At 45.0% G+C, this 19,891-nt stretch overlaps 1 protein-coding gene across 1 annotated transcript in view; it reads right to left on the bottom strand.

The window, feature by feature from the left end:
• Positions 1–19,448, bottom strand: part of SGPP2 (sphingosine-1-phosphate phosphatase 2) — a 71,282-nt gene extending 51,834 nt beyond the window's left edge. The window contains exon 1 of the mRNA XM_065411356.1: positions 19,227–19,448. Coding sequence (XP_065267428.1) covers positions 19,227–19,448 — 222 coding nt within the window. The remainder of the gene's footprint in view (positions 1–19,226) is intronic.
• Positions 19,449–19,891: the final 443 nt, after the last annotated feature.

Here is a 19,891-nt window from a genome sequence, read left to right as displayed (position 1 = left end):
CATGGGTCCAATGTGGTAGGACCCAAACACAGCAGCCTAATGAGCATCCACCAGGCAAAGATTTACCAAGGATGTGACAAGATGTAATGTAGCTATGTAACTAAAATACTTCTCATCCAGGTGTCAGGGATATGGGTAATTATACATGAGCAGTGTGGGAAATAGAGCATAGTGCAAACTCATCTGGAAATCAAACTAACAGAAACATGTTTACTTGTAAATTGAGCGAGTCTGATTCAGACTCATTGATGCCTTTGTGAATAAGACTCCCTTTTCAGCCTAGAATAGAGCTTTATGTTCCATGTGACTGAGATTCAATCAGCACAAATGAAGTCAGGGTGGGTGCAAAGATGTTTCGCGCCCTAGGTGAAACTTCCACCTTGCACGCGCCCCCCCCCCCCTTCCCCAAGCCCCGCGGCAGCTCCCCGCCCCCCCTCTGCCCTGAGGGCCCCCCTGCAGCAGCTCCCCCCCCCGCCCTGAGGCGCCCCCCACTGCAGCAGCAGCTCCCCCCGTCTGCCCTGAGGCGCGCCCCCCCCCCAGCAGCTCCGCCCGGGGAGCCGTGCGGCAGCTCCCCGCCCCAACTTACCTCTGCTCCACCTCTTCCCTGAGCACGCAGTTGCCGCTCCACTTCTCGCGCCGCAAGCCTGGGAGGGAGAGAAGCAGAGCGGGGCGGCGTGCTCAGGGGAGGAGGCGGAGCAGAGGTGAGCTGGGGCAGGGAGTTCCCCTGCGTGCCGCCCCCTATCCCAGCTCCCTCTGCCTAAATGCCGATGACGACCGGGGCAGCCAAAGCTCCGGTTGCCGCCGAAGGACACGAAATGCCGCCCCCCAAATACTAGCACCCTAGGCGACCGCCTAGGTTGCCTAATGGGTTGCACCAGGCCTTAATGAAGTGCACATACCCATCATTCAGGGTTAACCACATGGTTCAGAAAAAATCAGGGTTGTGCTGTAGGCTCTCACACCTTGTGGTCTGGCCAACCCTGTAAAGCTGTGACTCTACGGCCACATACGTTGTTTTGGGTCTAGATATGCCCAAGATGTCAAAGCATTGTTCTATTTGCAACAATTTAAAAGTTCTTTCAAAGTAAAAATTCAACTGTTACCAGAATGTTTAGGACTTAAGAGCTAGTCATTTTAAGACAAATGTAAAAAATCAGTTTCTCCTTTGCTTACCGGCCAATGCTAAAGTTTTGTGTGCCAGTGATAGCCTAGCCCGGGGAGGAGAAACACTGACTATTGAACACTGAATGCAGTTCATAATGCTGTTTAATGCAATTGACTTCAAATTCTTAGGCAGCATAAAGATCCCCATTTGCTACACTTGCTATGAGATGTGTTATCAAACGCTGAGTGAATAACTGATTTTTTCAGTTCAGAGCCGGAGTGCCCCCAGCCCCCCAAAATCAGTTCAGTTAAACCAAATATATATTTATTTTTCTCACTAATATGAAAACAAATAGTTGGGGGTTGAATGAAACATTTTGCTCAACCCAAAAAGAAAATTCAGTTTTTCATTTCATTTTGGGTATCTTTCAATTTTTTTTTTAATTTAACTAAATTTTTAAACTGACCATTTTAGCAAATTAAAACTATTTGGACTTAAAAAAATCATTTTTCAGCCATATCTATTTGACAAATTCCTTTGGTGCTCAAGAAAAATGTATTTTTCAGCAAATTTATTATTCCCACCTCCCACCCCAAATCATTCGGTTCTAATGGTCAACAGTTGTAGCAGAAACGCAGTACCCTGAACTTAGCTCTTGGCAGATAAATACCTTTCAGAATTCATCCTGGCTTCTATTCATGTTAATTAAAAGGATTTTTGGTAGGAGGTAGAGAATGTTAAATTTACAAAGGGTTTTCTTGTTTTTAACAGTGAGTTGAGGAGGGAAGATATGTATGGAAACATATAAAAAGACCTGTCTGAAATCCTGGAAACATGTATGATAGAAATATAGTTTAGGTGACCTAGCTGGAGTCTGCCAAGTACTTTGGATGATTAAAATTTAGGATGGCTGGTCTGAAGGTCAACAACATTGAAGGACAACTTATTCTTTACACTGAAGCCTTAGAGAGACACTGCTAGGAATTTGTGCAAAGGATTTTCAGATGCTTAGTTAACATTTGTCACATGACTTTATTCTTTGACTAGCAATAACAGTAAGTTAAATTAAGTTTGAATCTAGCTTATAGTAAACCATTGCTTTGTGCTTACTACAAGAGGGCTGCTGCCATTTATCAACTTCATCCTATTGTACAGCAGTTTGGAGGCAGAAATCAATTGTATCCTCTCCCCTACAATATGAGACTCCAGTCACTGTGATGACCATGAAAGAGTAATGAGATGACCCCGGGTAGGTCATCTGCAGCTGGGATCAAACCTCAGACCTCTGGATTTAAAAAGGAGACTCTATTGCTAGAGCTAAGAAAACCAGGACTTTCAGCTCAAAAGCATAAATTATTATGTAGATTACAAAACAATTTGCTGTTTAACATTGAGATCAAATATCTAATGCCAAGAAAGATGCTGGACAGCTGAAAGTCTTACTGTAGGCGGAGCTGGTATCATAACTATAGTTATGTTTACTTAACAGTTCCCAGGATAAGACCCCCATTACGGTTAATTATACATTTTCCAGACTAACTATTCAGGCTGAAGTTTCCCATGCTAGGTGTCTGCCTCAGGCTGAATGTTTTTGGAAAGTTTCTGCTAAAATGGTTCAGACTAGAGAAAGTGTTATGTCCAGGTGAAATTCTTACATAACCATTTCTTTGGACAGGGTCTAGAAACTCCATGCACTGGAACAAGAACTCAAAATGTGGTGATGGGGAGCGTGTCAGGGATGTATCTTTTCATGTCCCATGAAAATCTGCCCAAATTTGGCCAAGTTAGAAGCCCTTGAAAGAACTCCATTCATACATGGGCAGTAGAGGCTTGTTAGAGAGTTTTAAAAAAATTAGTTGCCAAGGAGATTCTATCTGCTTAAAAGTGTGGGTTGAGCAAACTTTCCCTGAAATTGATCTTCCTACCTACCACAGGGTGCTGTGGTGCTAGCCACAGCAACTGAGAGCAGGTAGACTAGGGTGACCAGATGTCCTGATTTTATAGGGACAGTCCCGATATTTGGGCCTTTTTCTTATATAGGCGCCTATTACCCCCCCATCTCCATCCCGATTTTTCACACTTGCTCTTTGGTCACCCTAAGGCAGACTCTCCTGTACTTTATGCTGCCGGGTGAGGGTGGAGAGGAGGACATGGGAGAGGAGGAAGGAGAGAGAGAGAGAGAGAGAGACAAGGAGTGTGAGGATGGCTAGGAGACAGGAAAAGGGAAAAACAGAAGCACAAATATTAACACCTAAAGCACACTCCCTACCAAAACCTGGAATTTCACCCAATGTCCAGAGTCTCTACATTCCTCTGCTGTGTCAGCAAATAACCATGAAACCCCCTGGTGGTGTGTGTGAGGGCTGACCAGAAAACAAAAATGCAGTTTTGTGAAAAACCCTTGAGTTTTTGACACTTTTCTTTTCAATGAAAAATTAAACTAGACTGATTTGTCTAAACTGAAACTTTTCACATAAATAATCTGTTTCAACAGGAATACTTCTCAGGTCCAAGTTGGAATGTCTGGTCTCACAGACACAGCCTCCAAGAACAGCCAATAGCCCAGTGGCTAGGGCATTCACCTGGGTTCAAGTCCCTGCTCTGTAAGGGTGGGGGTGTCTCTTTCTCTGAAATGCCATCTTGGACCAGAGAAGCCTTCCTGACACACATTTTGTCCAAATGTAAGTGTCTGAAAAAAGTTTGTTTTGACAAATCAATATTTTCTAATGAAAAAAAGCTGAAGAGTTCCCAGCCAGCTTTAGTGCCTGATCTACCCTGCAGTCAGCCTACTACTGTTCCCAATTACTATGTTAGCACACGTGGCAGAGATCGGTGCTGCGGAGGTAAAGATCCAAACAGAGTTAGTGACCCAGGTTTGGATTCCAGGCAATAGAATTCCTATTTTAGTGTTTTTAAATATTAGGAAACTAAATAAATAAACCGTAAATTAAAACATTTAGGTTGCAAAGAGAGGCACTCAAGATAGGAAGTGCTAGAACTAAGGTTACCTTAATTTGGTCCTCTCTCTTTCCATAGTAAAGAGTGAAGCAGAATGCAGGTTAAGCTGAATACATGGAACTTTATTAAACCCTGTGGGCTATTCTAATCATGGTATTGAGTTAAATCCAGCCTAACTCCTTGCATTCCCTGTTCCACTAGTGTCCCCTCAATAACAGTCCCTTCAGGAAACATGGGCCTTCTGACTCCAGTTCCACTCATGATACATCTTCCCTAGTTTAGACAGTTTAATATCAACATTAAAACAAATAATTGATGCCCAGATCCCACCTCGTCCCTTTGGCCAAAGACTGCTAGCACAGAGCTGAGCGGGAGTCTAGTCTTTACCACAAACGCAGCAGGTTAAATAGTCTTTCAGATGGTCTGGTTTCCTGTTGAGGAGACCAAACTAGGAGTGACCTCTCCCAGTCTAGCAAACTCTTGGTGGAGTCTCCTCCCTCTTTGTGGAGGTGGCCTCCAGATGATTCTCTGTCTCTGTTCTGTGGTGATCTCTGTAGGCTTTTTCTGGGTGTTGTCTGCTGGTTTGTAAGTGTCTTCTGTTCCTTAGATCACTTGTCCCTCTTGTACAGTCACCCTGTAAGACCTGGGTGCCATTGTACCCCTCAGGATTCCCTTAGTTCACGTCACTCCTCCTGCTGTTTGTTCAATGGCTGGATCCTCACAGGAATTCCTGTCTGTGTGGCCAGTAGATAAGGCTGCGATTTAGTCACGAAGGTCATGGATTCCATGACTTCCAAAGACCTCCGTGACTTCAGCCAGCCCCGGATGGGAGCTGCAAGGTTCCCCGGTGCCGCTCCAGGCAGGGGGAACCCCTGATGCTCTTTGGCAGGGGGGACCCCTGGAGCTCCTGGCTGGTGCAGGGGGACCCCCACTGCTGCTGCTCTCTGGCAGGGGGGACCCCCAGAGCTCCTGGCTGCTGTGGGGGGGCAGAGGGGACCCCTGCAGCTCTGCACCTCTGTGGGGGGCAGGAGGGACTGCCCAGAGGGGAGCCAGCAGCAGAGGGGGGAGCTCCCAGCCCACCCGCAGGTGTCCAGGCTTCTCATTTTATCATGGATATTTTTAGTAAAAATTAGGGACAGGTCATGGGATTCCATGAATATTTCATGATTCCCTGTGACCTGTCCGTGACTTTTACTAAAAATATCCGTGACAAAAATCTTAGCCTTACCGGTAGGTCATTGGCTAACCTGTTGTACTTTAGCACCTGATTCTTCTGATTGTTCTCTATCTCCTCTCAGTGTTATCACCATTCTTCTGGCTGCAACAGGCCTCCTCATTCATAGCAGGGTTTTGGGGCTTTGTCCCAGCATTGGACTGTTTTGGAACTCCTGTGAAGGGGTATTCCTATGTGCCAAAGATGCTTGCAAGGGATATGAAGCAGAAGAAACAGCCTTGTGTAACACTCTTAGCAGCTTTCACAGCTGATTCCACCTTGCCATTACTCTGTGAATATGCTGGGGAAGAGATGTGGTTGTCAAACTCCCATTTTCATGCAAGTTCCTTGAATTCTTCCAAGGCAAATTGGGGTCTGCTGTGGGTGAGTACTGTGCCAAGAATGCCATCTCTCTGTGAGCCTTCAGTTTCCCAAACACAGACTTGCTTCCTGTATCAGGTAGGGCATCAGCCTTCCAAAATTTTGAATAATAGTCCATTGTAATCAAGGTAAATAAATCCATTCTCACTTTTTCCCATGGTCAAGTGGGCAGCTCATGTGGTAAGTCTCTCTCCTGGTGGCTATCACACAACTGGCAGGTTCACACCCTTCTATCATGAAGTGGAGCTGTGTATTCATTCCTGGCCTGTAAACATACTCTTGAGCCCATATAAGGCTGCTGTCAATGCCCACGGGCAAGGCACGCATTTTTTGCATTATCTCCTTATATAATGAGTCTGGGACAACAGCTCTCTGTCCTCAAAATATGGTTCCATTCTGCACACTCAGCTCATCTTTAGTTTGAAAATATGGTTCTGCACCTACTGGTATGTGGCTTTTGTCTGCTGGCCACACTTCTAGTATCACTGTCTTGACTAGTAGTGAGATGTCCCTTTCCATAACTTTTCACTTTCATCAGTTTCACCGTTGAAACTGGAAAATAGTGCAGCACATCAATGGATTCCATGTCCTGATCTCCTTCCCATAACTCATGGATGCTGAATATATATGTCCTGCTCAGGGTGTCAACTACTACCAGCAATCATCCTGGACAATATCTGAGCTTCACCTGGTAGTGCTGGAGGTGTATCAACATGTGCTGCAATCTCTAGAGCACGCAGAAGGGGCTTTGCCATGATTGTCTCCAGGGGTTTGTGGTCTGATTGCACTAGTACTGGATAACCATAGATGTTCTGATAGAATCGCTCTTCTCCAAATACCATAGTTCCATCGTTCAATCCCTGACAGGGCTCTGCCGGCATAAGTGGCCAACTGCTCCTGCAAAAGAGTTATACCGGTCCTTTCTCTAATTCATCACACTGGAGTGTCAGTGGCTCTCCTGGCAGGCAGTACTTCAGGATAGGGGCATCCGTTATCATTTGGGGCTGTTGGGGACCTGCCCAGTCCCAGTCAACATCTGCGAGCTGATGTATGGATAATGCTACTGCAGCCAGGTGTGACAGAACTTGGACAGAAATGTTATCATTCCTGTGAAGTGCTGTATCCCTTGTCACATATACTGGAGCCGGCATATCTGACTGCCTTCATCTTGTTGGGATCTACTTTCAGTTCATCTGCTGTGAGCAGATGTTCAATGTATGTCACCTCATGCTGTTTGAGTTGCATTTTTTCTGGGCTGAAGTTTGTTTTTGTCCTTGCATTGCAGCAAAAAGCTTGTAGTTTTGTGTCATAGTCTTGTTCTGATTCTGTATCATTGCTCCCTTCACCTTCAGTGAGGGATATCATATACAACTATTTTCAGCACAGGCAGTACTTCAGTGCTTGGGCGAGTCTTTCCTGAAACACTTCTGCTGCTGCGCAGCCATCTGTAATGAGCAAATGTTGTTGCAAAGGTTGTCAGTATGCTGGATTCTTTATCCACTTGTATATGCCAAAACCCATTCCTCACATCACAGACCCAAAGACTCTGGCTTTGGAAAGTTCTGTCAAAATGCCATCAATTGTGCACAGTGGATAACTGTGTCTTTTCAAAATCCATTCAATGGCTGTGTCTACGCAGATATGTAACTTACCTGATGGCTTCTTAACCACCATGCTACTTACCCAGTGTAGTGGGGTGGCTGCTCCACTCCCTGAGAGTATGGGCTGCGGCAGGCCAGTGGGCCTGCGCAGACGGAACCAATTGGAGAAGGGCTTACTGGGAGCCAATCAGGGCCCAGGTTGGAGACAGCCAATCAGGGCCAGGCTCAGCCCTATAAGAAGGCTGCTCGGGGAGAGGAGAGTCAGTCTGTCCCAGGCCTTCGACAGGAGAAGGTCTGTCTCCAGGCTGGGAGACTAGCACCGGGGACAGCGCAGTGCTGGGCAGGCCCGGGGGAGCGGAAGGTAACTCCAGCCCGGAGTCTGTCAGGCTGCAGGCCCTGAAGGGAAGGGCCTAGCCGGTGCTAGGGTCCGAAGGGGAAGCGGCCCAGGGACGTGGACAGACGGGGGGAGACAAGGAGGGCAGGACGGCTGCCACTAGAGGGTCCCTGGTTGGGACCCAGAGTAGTGGGCGGGCCTGGGTCCCCCCTTGCCATGCACCTGGCCGAAGGAGCGGCCATCTAGAGCTACACCAACCTCCTGCCAAGAGGGGAGTGACTTTGAGGGTGCAGTTGGCCACATCGGCCAGGATGCAGAGAGGCAGCTGATTGATCTCTTCCCCCCCCTCCTCCCCCGCCCCAGAAGGGGGCGAGGATGGACTAAGGGGCACTGCCGGAGGGCAGTGGCTCGAAGAGGATGCCACGAGCTTGGGAGCAACGCGGGTCTGGACACGCCAACCGAGGACGAGACGACGGATGGGACACCGCCAGGAGGGGGCGCTCCACTGGACACCCAGGTTGTACTCTCCTCTACAGACTTTCACATACTGGATTATATAGTGTCACTTGAATTTTCTTCTGGAATAAGCATACAGTTTCCACACTGGGGTCTACATACAGTCACAGCTTTCCTTCAAGGCAACCAGCAGCTTTGAAAACATCCCCATATGCATTTAAAATTGTCTCCATTGTCCATGGGACTCCCCTTTTTGCACTGCAGCTATAAAATTCAGACACTGCACCCTGATCAGATCCATGGCTTGTATGGCTATATTCCCCAAGAAGGGTCCATGATGCTTATCCACCACCACAAACTTAAGTAGGTACTGTCTTATGTTTCAGGTTATTTACTATGAGGTCACATTTTCCTAGCAGCTACATTGTGCTCCCCTTGTACATTATTAGACTAAGGCCTGGTCTACACTAACCCCCAAATTCGAACTAAGGTACACAACTTCAGCTACGTGAATAACGTAGCTGAAGTCGACATACCTTAGTTCGAACTTACCGCGGTTCAGACGCGGTCCACACGCGGCAGGCAGGCTCCCCGTCGACTCCGCGGTACTCCTCTCGCCGAGCTGGAGTACCGCAGTCGACGGCGAGCGCTTCCGGGATCGATATATCGCATCCAGACCAGACGCGATAAATCGAACCCGGAAGTTCGATTGCCAGCTGTCGAACTACCGCGGTAGTGTAGACCTGGCCTAAGACTGCCCTTTCTTGTGTGTGTGCATGAGTCCAGTTTACCCCAAGGATTCAAATTGCAGGAGGCCCCACTATCCAGCTGATATCACACAGGGTGTTTTTCCCTATTAACGTTGTTGCATACACAGATGTTCGTTGCTTTCCTGTCCCAACAGCCTGAACCTGATTCACGATGCTGTCATTGCTGTCAGATGTACAAACTCTGCTCTTGCACACATTGCTAAAATGGTTCAGCTTACCACACTCCTTGCAATGTGGTCCTGGAGTGGGGCGCTTATTTGCCAGCTCATGCACAGTAAATGCATCTCACACCGGGTATGGAACTCAGGCCACCTGCTTTCCTTTGCTGTTGTACGTCTGGGGGGAGGGGAGAGGTTGCTCCTCCGAGGGCTTTCAGCTTCTTGCAGCTTCTGCTGCAGACATGTATAAGAATCTGTCTAATATGAGATCGCCTTCCTGGTGCAGTGCTTCCACAGGTGGTGATCCCAAGTGCTACAGACTATCCTGTCTGGAGTTAGAGAGTCTGTCAAGTCCCCACATTTGTATGTAGCAGTCACTGTGCATAAGGGTCCATCCCTTCCCCTTTTGATTGGTAACTAGTGAAAAAACCTGTGTCCTTCCCTAGCTTTGTTCTGCTTTGGAGAGCAATAGGTCCGCAGGGCTTCTAGGACTGAGGCAGTGGTGAGTTTGAGTGGTGCAGACCTCTGTCTTGTTCCCCAATAAGACAAAATAACAGTTTTACTTTCCTGCTGTTATCTTGCAGTATGGCCAGGTCTTACAGCTCTAACTCCTCCTTCTACTGGGGTCCATTGCTGGGCTAGGTTTGTGTCTGCAAAATCCAGGAATCGAGAGGGCTTCAGACCAAGTTCCATAGCTCATGCTGCCAGCTGCTGCACTTCAGGGAATGAACAGTGTGAGCATATTTCATTCCCAGAGTAAAGCTGAATACAGGTTAAGCTGAACAAGTGGAACTTTATTAAACCCTGTGCACTGCTCTGTCCATGTGGCTGAGTTGCTTCCAGCCTAACTCCCCCATCCCCCACACTTTCTACTTTTCAATATGTAATATTTTCTCCTCTTAATCAGTTCTGAGATTTTACTTCATTTCTGGTTCCACCAGAAAAAAAAAACACAAAACTCAGGCCTTCAATGACACATTCATCCCTGAGCATAGTTCTTTTAGATAGAAAATTGCCAACTGATCCAACATAAAAGCTAAATTTGGAGAAGTCTATAGTAATACCAACTATCTCGTCTACCAGGTCATGTGTCAGGCCAAGGACACAGCCTGTGCAACTAAGAACATCCCCCACAGTCACCTTTTCCCTGAAACTCCAGTGTGAAAACAAAGCTATTCAACGGATTCTTTTTTTTTTATTGCTGATTAACTCAAATCAAAAGATTGCTATTAAAGAAGCGGCATATATATATATATATATATATATATATAAACAAATAAATAAATAAAGCTGTGTATATTTTTGATAGGTGTGGAAGGTGCATTCCTCAGCCTCGTGGGAGGTATCCAATGTGGTGTTTGGGGTCACAAAATTTCTACAACCTTGTTATAGACCGTAGGAAATAGCATTGCAAAGAAGGCTTTCCACATTCTTAAGCACCAACTGAAAGGCAGATGCTTGTTTTGGAAGGAAAGGGAAAGGAGTTGAATGATTTATTTGCTCCCTACTTGCCTTGTTATTTCCTTATTGCACAAAAGAACTATTCCTCCGTATTTTCATTAGAGGAGAAAAACAGGTTTGTCCCACAGGCTGAGGGGTACCAAAGGAGCCTACATTTGAAATGTTTTAGCAAGTCTGGTTTTCCCTCATTCCTCACACTACTTCTGTTAGAGCCAAAACATCTGAGGAATGGAAAAAATCCTGTTTTAAGAAAAAATTAGATGGTGAAAACTTAAGATATATGGAGAGAGATTACAGAATTAGACTAAAATCCCCATCATCCTGATTTCAAGATACGGCCATCAGAAGAAATTTGTGAACTCAGTTGTGCTCCAGACATCTAAAATGAAAAGATCACCAGCAGCATATTTGGACAGGAAAACTACTTGCCTTAGACCAGTGGTTCTCAATCTATTCTCTAGCAAGATCCCCCTCCTCCAGCCGCCCCCCCCCCCCACACACACACACTTTAATGCCTCTCATCTCATCACCCCTTTGTTTTTATTTTGGCAGGGATGGAGAGGAAAGTTGACTGGTCTATTGTGGAGAGCTGTAAGGCTGCAAGTTACTTCAGGAGAGTCTGAGGAGGAATACATACACTCACCTTTTCTAATATGTCCAAGTGTTTGCTATTTCTCAGTTTGTTGGCTTTTTGTGGATGACACAATGCAACTGTGTAAGAGGATCATCCTCATTCACTGGTAGAAAAACCAGCATGGAAGGCGAAGGTTTTGGGGTGGTGGTTGTGTGGTGGGGTTTTTTGTTTTGTTTTTTAAATACAGAAAGTTCTCTCAATGTTTTGGCTTCAGAAGTCAACTCTAAGCTTAATTTCACTATGAAAGTTTGTCATTTGCTACCAACTGTGATGTATATTTAGCCTGTGGCTCAATTAATATTGTTCATTTGCCTATAACACAAGGTTTTTATTTTCATGACAATTTGATGAGTGGCACAAGGCAGCAAGATTTCAGAGAAACTGGCAAGGCAAAATTTGATAGTCACATTTCCACTTTCAGGTAGGTAACTAATTTATTTCCTCCAGTGTAATGCAACAAATTTTGTAAGTTCATTGATATGGATGAGGGGGAAATTGGTTTCCTTTACAGCTGAATTTAAAATCCTAAATCAAAATATTTTTCTATGCTTGGACTAAGTAAAGCTTTAACATGGTTTAAGAAGATGGTCATGGTCCCAGGTAGACTCTCCTGGGCAAAGCCATGTTATTACCAGGTTAGTGAACTGTGCTCTAATCTTAGCTGTGACAGTAGCATTGATGTGCATTAACTTCATATACAGTAAGAGTGATCCATTGCTGATGATGGTTGTAGATGGCAACATAGGTGCTGGAACTAAGAGTGTTGCAGCACCCCCTGGCTTGAAGTGGTTTCCATCATATACAGGATTTACAGTTTGGTTCAATCACTCTCAGCACCCTCACTATAAAAATTGTTCCAGCACCACTGGAAGCAAGTCCTTCCTTCACTCTGAGCAACATCATTAGTTGCTAGTGTAGACCAGCCCAAACGGATTCAAAAAGTTATAGGAAGTGTCACCGAGGCCAGGAGAGCAGTAGTTAGCACCCACTGTCAGTACTGCGTATCTTCCTACTATCTAGACACCCTAATGATCTATCAACACTGAAGAGAAGCTATTAGAACCACAAATTCAGGCACCTGCAAAGGTGGCTAGACCCTTCAAATCCAGGAGTGCTCATAACTACACAGTTCTGCCAATAGCACTGAGTGCACCTTCATCAAGGCTTAACAATACATCAATTCACTATACATCAGCATGCTGCCAGGTTCGAGGAAAACTGGCATTGCAGGTGCACTGTTGTAACTGAACCTCCCAGTTCCTTCCCCCAATGCTTAGAGCATTGTATCTTCTTCTCCATACAGCAGCTCCTTTCCCCTTTTAAACAGACTAATCCTAACCAAGGAACTCTGTCATCACTGAACAGTGCTTATTGGAAACAGACCACGGAATGCAATACAAATGTTTAATGCATATTTTAATATAGTATAATTGGACTGGTGAAAGCCATGGTATTGTCTTCTCCTGTAAAATGAAAGATGACACTGATTAGACTCCTCTTACATACTACATAAGAGGGCAGGGAAGGAGAGAATGTAGTTTGATATTGCAACATTAAAAACTTATCTTAATATGAATCAGAATTGGTAGACATCAGGTAACTGCAGTAATTTACACATCCCAGACACCTTTCAGAAAAACAGAAGGAACATAGCTGACCTCCAGTAAGACAAACAACAAAACTGTCACTAAACAATGACCTACACACGGTTGCTCCAGATAAACTAAACCGTTTTAAAACCAGTGCAAATCCCTATAGGTAACTTTAATTTAGGTTTAAACCTGGATTTAAATGTAGCTAGTGCAGGAAGATTTAATTATGCAAGCTACACAGAACCATTTTAAACAGGTGTTTCCCACAAAGGGTTTTGCACCAGTTTAAGCTAAATTGTTCTTCGCAGATTTTAATTAAGCCTGGTGCAACTTGTGCATGTGTAAACAAGGCTTAAGCAAAGCTACCCACCCAACCTTAAGAAATCCTAGACCTCAGTCTTACCAGCAGGTGAGACTCTAGCACTCAGCAATCCTTTCTGAGATGAGTAGTAATTGTCTTGTAGGGACCATTATCACATCTGGCAAGGAGAAAAGAGTAACTTGTTGGGGTCAGATGACTTTCCCAAGAAGGTCCTTTTTCCTCTAGACCCGTCCTGTATAATCCATATCTGTGAATCTCTAGAGTACGGGGGGAGAATGACATATGAGAAACCATTAACTCAGCTACAAGGCAGAAAACATAAGCATAAAAGATTAAGACATTCAGTAAAATTACATAAAAATAAAGCAACTTACCTCCACCACTAGCAATGCCAGCTGTAATCATTGCCAGGATTCCAGGACTACAGATTTGGTGTTAGGACGAGAAGACAATGGCCTCCAAGGACAGGAAAGAAGATGAATAATGGCCCTGGCAGTGGTGGATTGTGATGAGTCCACCCTTCAGTAAAGTTTTAGATTACCATACACTTGCCATTGTTACCAGTGTTTGGTAGTCTGACTTTGGGGCTGGTCCACAGAGGATAGCCACCTGTGGCTGGTCCCAACTAACAAATTTAGTCTTTTAACTCAAGTCATAGAGGTCTACGCTTTGGAACTAGAGGTCCTGTATTCAGTGCCCACTGACAACCCCTCCAGGGAATTGTTACACATATACTCCCCTTGAAGAACCTTTGATGAAATTCAAGCCTTCAATCCTCATGTTCAAAGTCCTCCATAGGACTGGCCCCTTATTCTGCATGATTAAAACTTCCCATAACAGCTGCTTTCCACAGAAACAATGGAACCATCAACCTTGATGAGAGCAAAAATTGGGTACATACCAAAGGGACGAGTTTCCTAAGCAGACACAGTGGGTTGACAATAGCTAAGAAAGGAAAGGACGAATAGACAGCTTGGGCCCCTGATTTTCAGCAGTGCTAATCTGCAGGTGCTCAGCAGCCCCTCAGGGGGGAAAAAAAAAATCAGGCACCAAGTCCCTCCAGCAGCACGCTCAAATCTGAGGCTGTTTTTTAAAAATGTGGACTAAATTACAGCAGTTGCATCTCCTTGCCCTATCCAGCTAGGGGAGTTTTTCTTTGCTCTTGTTTTGCTGATGGAGCTAGAAAAAGTGCCACATTTGAGGCCTGAAAGCCCATCATGAAATAAGACCTTATATAGCAAAGCATCTGTTTGAATTTCAAAAGGGTAAGGAAATATATTGGGGGGAGGACAGAGGCTAAAAATCTATTGTTTAAAAAAAAAAAAAAAGGCATTTCAGATTCCAAAACATGATCTAGCCACCTTTACATTAAGCAATATCTTAGTCTGCAAGTAGTCATTGATCACTGCATTTGTGTGGCTGCAATGCATCTAGAATTAACAGATGTGCAATTTCTCCTAGCCCATTCCAGCTATGGACCGATTTCATCTATACAAAGGTCAACTTACAAGACCCCTACTAAGAGTATATCTTTATCAGAGGTCAGCACTATGTTCACTTACCCAAAAAAAAAAAAAGAGAGAGAGACAGGCTGCTACCAATATGGAAACATTACACCAGTTAGGAGTCCTTTATACAATTAATGTATCTACAGAGTAAATATAGATATCCTTCCATAGTTCAATCAGATGCCCTTGAGTATCTGTTGAAATGTTAAGACATCAAACATTCATTCAAACCATTTATTGGGGACATTTATATTTCTCACATATCCCTAAATTATTGTTATAACTTAAAAGAAATGTAGGAAGAATTTTATCTGAGCTTATCTACAGAAGAAAGAATCATCCAAAAATTGGGACACCACTGGTAAGCAAAGGGAATCTTATTTTTAAATGCAGTTATAGTTTGTCTAGAGCCTCCATTTGATTTGGAATCTGAACACTTACTTGCCAAAATAACATGGGGCAAGTTTTTCAGAGGACTGTGTAATGTTTTTGTGTTCAACTGCCACAGACTTCAGAAAATCTCATGACTAAACTCCCTAAAAGCAAAAAAAATTCAGAAATGAATCCTCAGTCTGTTACACTAAAACCACAAAGAAGTTCGGGAAATCAGGAACTATTAAAGGTTGGTTGGCCCCAGTGTAATCAAGACTAGGGGCAAGTCTACACTACAGTGCTACATCGGCGCAGCTGCACCAAGATAGCACGTCTGGTGAAGATGCACTATGCCAATGAGAGAGCGTTCTCCTGTCGGCATAATTACTCCACCTTGGCAAGAAACGGAAGCTATGTCATTGGGAGAGTGTCTCCCGCTGACATAGTGCCGGTGTGAACAGTGCAAAACTTGTGTAGCTTGGGGGAGGGGCTTTTACACATCCCTGAGCAACATAAGTTAGATCAACTTAAGCAGTAGTGTAGACCTGACCCTTGGAAATGTTTAAGCATCTCTATTACTAAAGCTCCTCATCTCTTCCAATCACTTTCAAAGAGCACCTCCATCTTTAGGTATTTATCTTCATAACGCTTCTGTAAGACTGGGAAGTACGATTAGCCCCATTTTACAGATGGTGAGCTGATGTACCAAAAAAAATAAAATAAAATGAGACTTGCCCAAAGTCTCTCACAGACTGTAGCAAAGCAGGGAATTGAACCCTGGTCTTCTAAATTTCATGATAGCATCCTAACCACCATGTTATCCTTCCTCTACCTTTGTTTGCAGAATCTGAAACAATAAGTCAGAGGTGTGAACTGATCCATTCATCTCAGTGTGTATTAACTCAGAAAACCAATTATTTTAAATGTCAACATAGTTATAAAACTTTCTCTGACATTTAAAGTAACTATTTCTCTGTATTAACTATTTCTGGAAGGGAGGATCCTATTATAAAGATCTGCATAATTTACTGTAACTGCAGACCATTTTGGCACTACAAGCGAGCAGACTTGGAAGAGTACCATGAGTGAGTCTTCCTGACCCTCCAATCAAGAAAGAGCCAAGCAGAGACCAATGGGGTAGCTGAGGCCCTCCAAAGGGGAGCTGAGCGCAAGAAGCCTCTAGGAAGAAAAGCCATGCAGGGAGAAACAGCAGACCCCATATATTTAGACCCCAGTGAAAGGAAGCTAAGCCCAAAGAACTAAGAGCATGAGTGAGCATACTTGGAACACTTGCACAATTTCATGTGGGTGAATTTATTTTGTGAGCTGAGCTTGAAAGATTACAATTCCAAGTACACACCCTGCCCTTCCTGAATGATCTATAACAAATCCAGTTTGATGCAATGGGAGACAAGCAAGTCATGGAAACTGTACATGCACACTGCACCATGCCCTTCCTGCACTTTTTTGTGTGTGATAATACAAATGCATAAGACTAAATATGTACATTGTAAATTTCAATACTTCACTGCTTTTTTTGCTTGGCCAAGATCAGAGAAAGCAAGGAAAGCACAACCTGTATGCAGCCACACTCACAATGGACAGAGCTGGCTAACATAGACTAATTACACTTTGGGGTTAGCGGCACAGGTGTAGCTAGAGACCTCTAGGGAGTTATATCAGTCTTGCTCAGTGACCTTAGGAAGTTCTTGCTGGCAGCAATCTAGACGGGGTCTAGAAGCAACAGGGGTATCAACATCTCTCGATTATAATAATAGTTGGAGGGAGAGAACAGCCTTCTTAAAAATTAAGGTAACTCAGACAACATCTCTCCTCAGAATGCTTCTTTTAAATTTAGAATTGGAATAAGAATTTACAAATAATTTCTTGAATTAGTCTCCCTAGTTAGTGCTGTGCACCTCATTGACTCAGGCTCTATTTTTAATTAAGAAGTTGTCACTCTGATTTTCACTTTAAAAATTCTCCTCTATAATTTGTCATCTATCCCCGCTCCAGCTCTTTAGTTCCCTTTTCTGGCTATCATAACTATTAGGGATTGTGTATACACACATTTGCACTAGTTTAATTCAACCAATTTAGTTGAAGCAAAGCCCAGTGCTGAGACACTTTTAACCAATTTTAAAATCAATATCAATTTAGATTGAATGAATTTACAGGAGCAAGCAAAACCAATATAAACCAGGTTTAGACTGATGTGTCTACACAAAGTTGCACTGATTTAGCTAAGTGTTTAAAAATCACAACTTTAGTTAAACTGGTGCAACTTTGTGTTTAGACCAAGCCTTTATTTACTTTCTATTCTGTTGTCCCCATCCCCCAGCTGCTTAACATTTATTGTATATCTATATATCAATGACTGGCTTTTTGACTGTTAGACAACCTCTTAGTTATGGGGTCAGATCCTCTGCTATGTAAATTTGCATCACTCCATTGACTTCAATGAAGTTATGCCAGTTCACACCAGCTGAGGATCTAGACCATGTTATCTTTCTAACTTCTACACAGAAACCAGCTATATTTATCTCCTTTCCCAACACCACTTTTTCTCTATAACATCCCCAGTACTTTTCCTTGTTATCCACCTTTCCCTCTTCTGACATTCTCTTATAAACTGACAACCTTGGCCATGCTCCACAGATCATATTTTCTTCATATCTTTAAACAAATAGATAAAATGAAAACCAGACAAGTTTTATAAACAGCAGTATCCTTAGGTGATTTGAAGCTTCAGATTCATCAATAACCCCGTGCTCTAAGCACAGACACTATTACCACCTTAATTTCAGGAAACGTTCATACAGTAAGTGGCACTTCAGGGGAATTTTTTACATTTTAGTACATCCTTCAACTTTTCCACATTTGAGGCTTATTCGGGAGGGTATCCCACCATCAGCAAGTGCCACAACCTTTCTGTTTGTTCAGACATAGCCAGCCAGCATTCCATCTGTTTTGCAGTTTGTACACAGACAGCACTGGTCCCATTTTCTAGTTTCAGCTGTACAAAAGTCACTGCTGTCTTTGATCAGTTTGTATTACTATAACATTAGCCCTGTCCATGGCAACAAATAACAGCATAAACACAAGAAAGCATCAACTAAGAATCTGATCATACAACTTCAGATGTGAAATTCATTTATTCATGCTTGTTTTTGAAAGTCACTAGCATAAACAGACCTAGCACATTCTAAGAATAAAGTTTATTTTGATTTAGAAAGTAGTTTGCAACAATTATACAAGGTTTAATATGTACTTTTGTCTGGGTAGCTAGTGACTACAAGAGTCAAGAAATGATACTGTATACCTCATACGTACAAAACTAAGTCACAGAGAAATATTAAAAAGCAAAATTCAGTTGTTATACAAAAGGCCAGATCCTGCAAGCTTAGGCCAGTCATAACTCCCATTGACTTTGCTTAAGTAAAGGCTGAAGGTTCTTCCTAACAGTGTCTGTATTGGTAAATTAAAAATCTTCCCCTGTGACTCTCCTTGATTTACTCAAGCTTGAATAATTGTGATTTTTTTTCTCACATTGTTTCCCATCCACTTACAAATTCACCACCTGTTTCTCCTGTTAAGTTTATAGGAAGGGTACAAAAAGTTCTCTCTTTTTTTTTAATGTAACAATTGCAATCTTAGGCCCTGATCCAATAACTGGATCCATACGGAGAGCCTTTATGCCCACACAGAGCCCCACCGAGTTGAAGGGGGCTGCCAAAATGAATGTGACTGCAAGATTTAAAGAGGTTACACCCTTTGGTATCAGTGTGTGTAAAGTAGAACTGATCAGATAATGGAAACATAACCAGAACCTCTTTCACTTTGATTTGAAATTTCATTTTCTAACTGTCTGACTCACACTTGCTTTTAGTGACCCCTACAGTCCCTCAGAGCCCCTTTCCAAAGTTCCCAGGCTCCCAGTAAAGCTTCACACTTTTAAATCATGATGAATTTCTGCATCCACCTACAAGAGAGTAAAGTACCCTCTAAAAGCACAAGGTTATTAAGGAATTCCCCTAGGGATACAGCCCCCGCCCTCTCACTCTCTTTGGACTGCGGGGGGAGGGGGGAGACAGAGAACGAGTTCAGTGAAACACTCCCCTCCCCCTCGATTGCAAGAGGTATGAGGCGGGGGAACATGGAAACCCATAAATATCCCAAAGCCACCGATGCACCAGGAAAAGAGGGGGGGGGGGTAATGGGAACGCTCCCCAGACCCCTCCCCCCATTTACCCCACAGGGGAAGTGGGGGTAGAGGTGAGATGAGAAGACGCCGCCACCCCTCGCTGCTGAGCCTGCCGGGCTGGGGCTTCCCTGACCCTAGTGCCTGGCTGGGGAGTTACCTGCGGCTGGGGGCTGCTCTTCACACCGTTGGCCTCTGGCAGCCGCTGCCTGGCGGGGCTGCTCCCGGGGCAGGTGTCCCGGGCCGGGAGATGGTCCCCACCGCCCACGGTCCCCGCCAGCCCATCGCCGGCTCCTTCCTCCGCGGCGGGGAAGAGCCCGCAGCAGCGCTGGAAGCGGGCGACTGGCTGGGAGCTGCGGAGTCTGCGGAGCACTTGGGCCATGCTCCAGGGAAGCGAGCGCCTGAGCTGTCTGCGCGCCCCGGCCGACCCGGCACAGGCAGCGCCCCAGGCCGGCGGCCGCGGGTCACGGAACAGGTGCAGCCGCCTGCCCCGGCCCGAGCTCCGCCCCGCGCAGGTGGCCTCCCCTGCATGGCCGCGTGCGGCGTGCCAGCGCCGTCTGGCTCCCCGCACAGGTGTCAGCGCCCGCGTCGCACCCGGCACCATGGGGTGTGCGCGCCCCTGCCAGCCCGTCCCCAGCACTGGGGTGTGCGCGCCTCTGCGAGCCCGTCTCACCCCCCCCCCCCCACCAGGACTGGGGTGTGTGCGCCCCTCCGAGCCCCTGTCCCCAGCACTGGGGTGTGTGGGCCCCTGCGAGCCCGTCTCACCTCCCCCCCCAGGACTGGGGTGTGTGCGCCCCTGCGAGCCCCTGTCCCCAGCACTGGGGT

Source organism: Emys orbicularis, chromosome 9 (genome assembly GCF_028017835.1).
Source record: "Emys orbicularis isolate rEmyOrb1 chromosome 9, rEmyOrb1.hap1, whole genome shotgun sequence".
Classification (NCBI taxonomy): domain Eukaryota; kingdom Metazoa; phylum Chordata; order Testudines; family Emydidae; genus Emys; species Emys orbicularis.
This window is presented reverse-complemented; position numbering and strand designations above follow the sequence as displayed.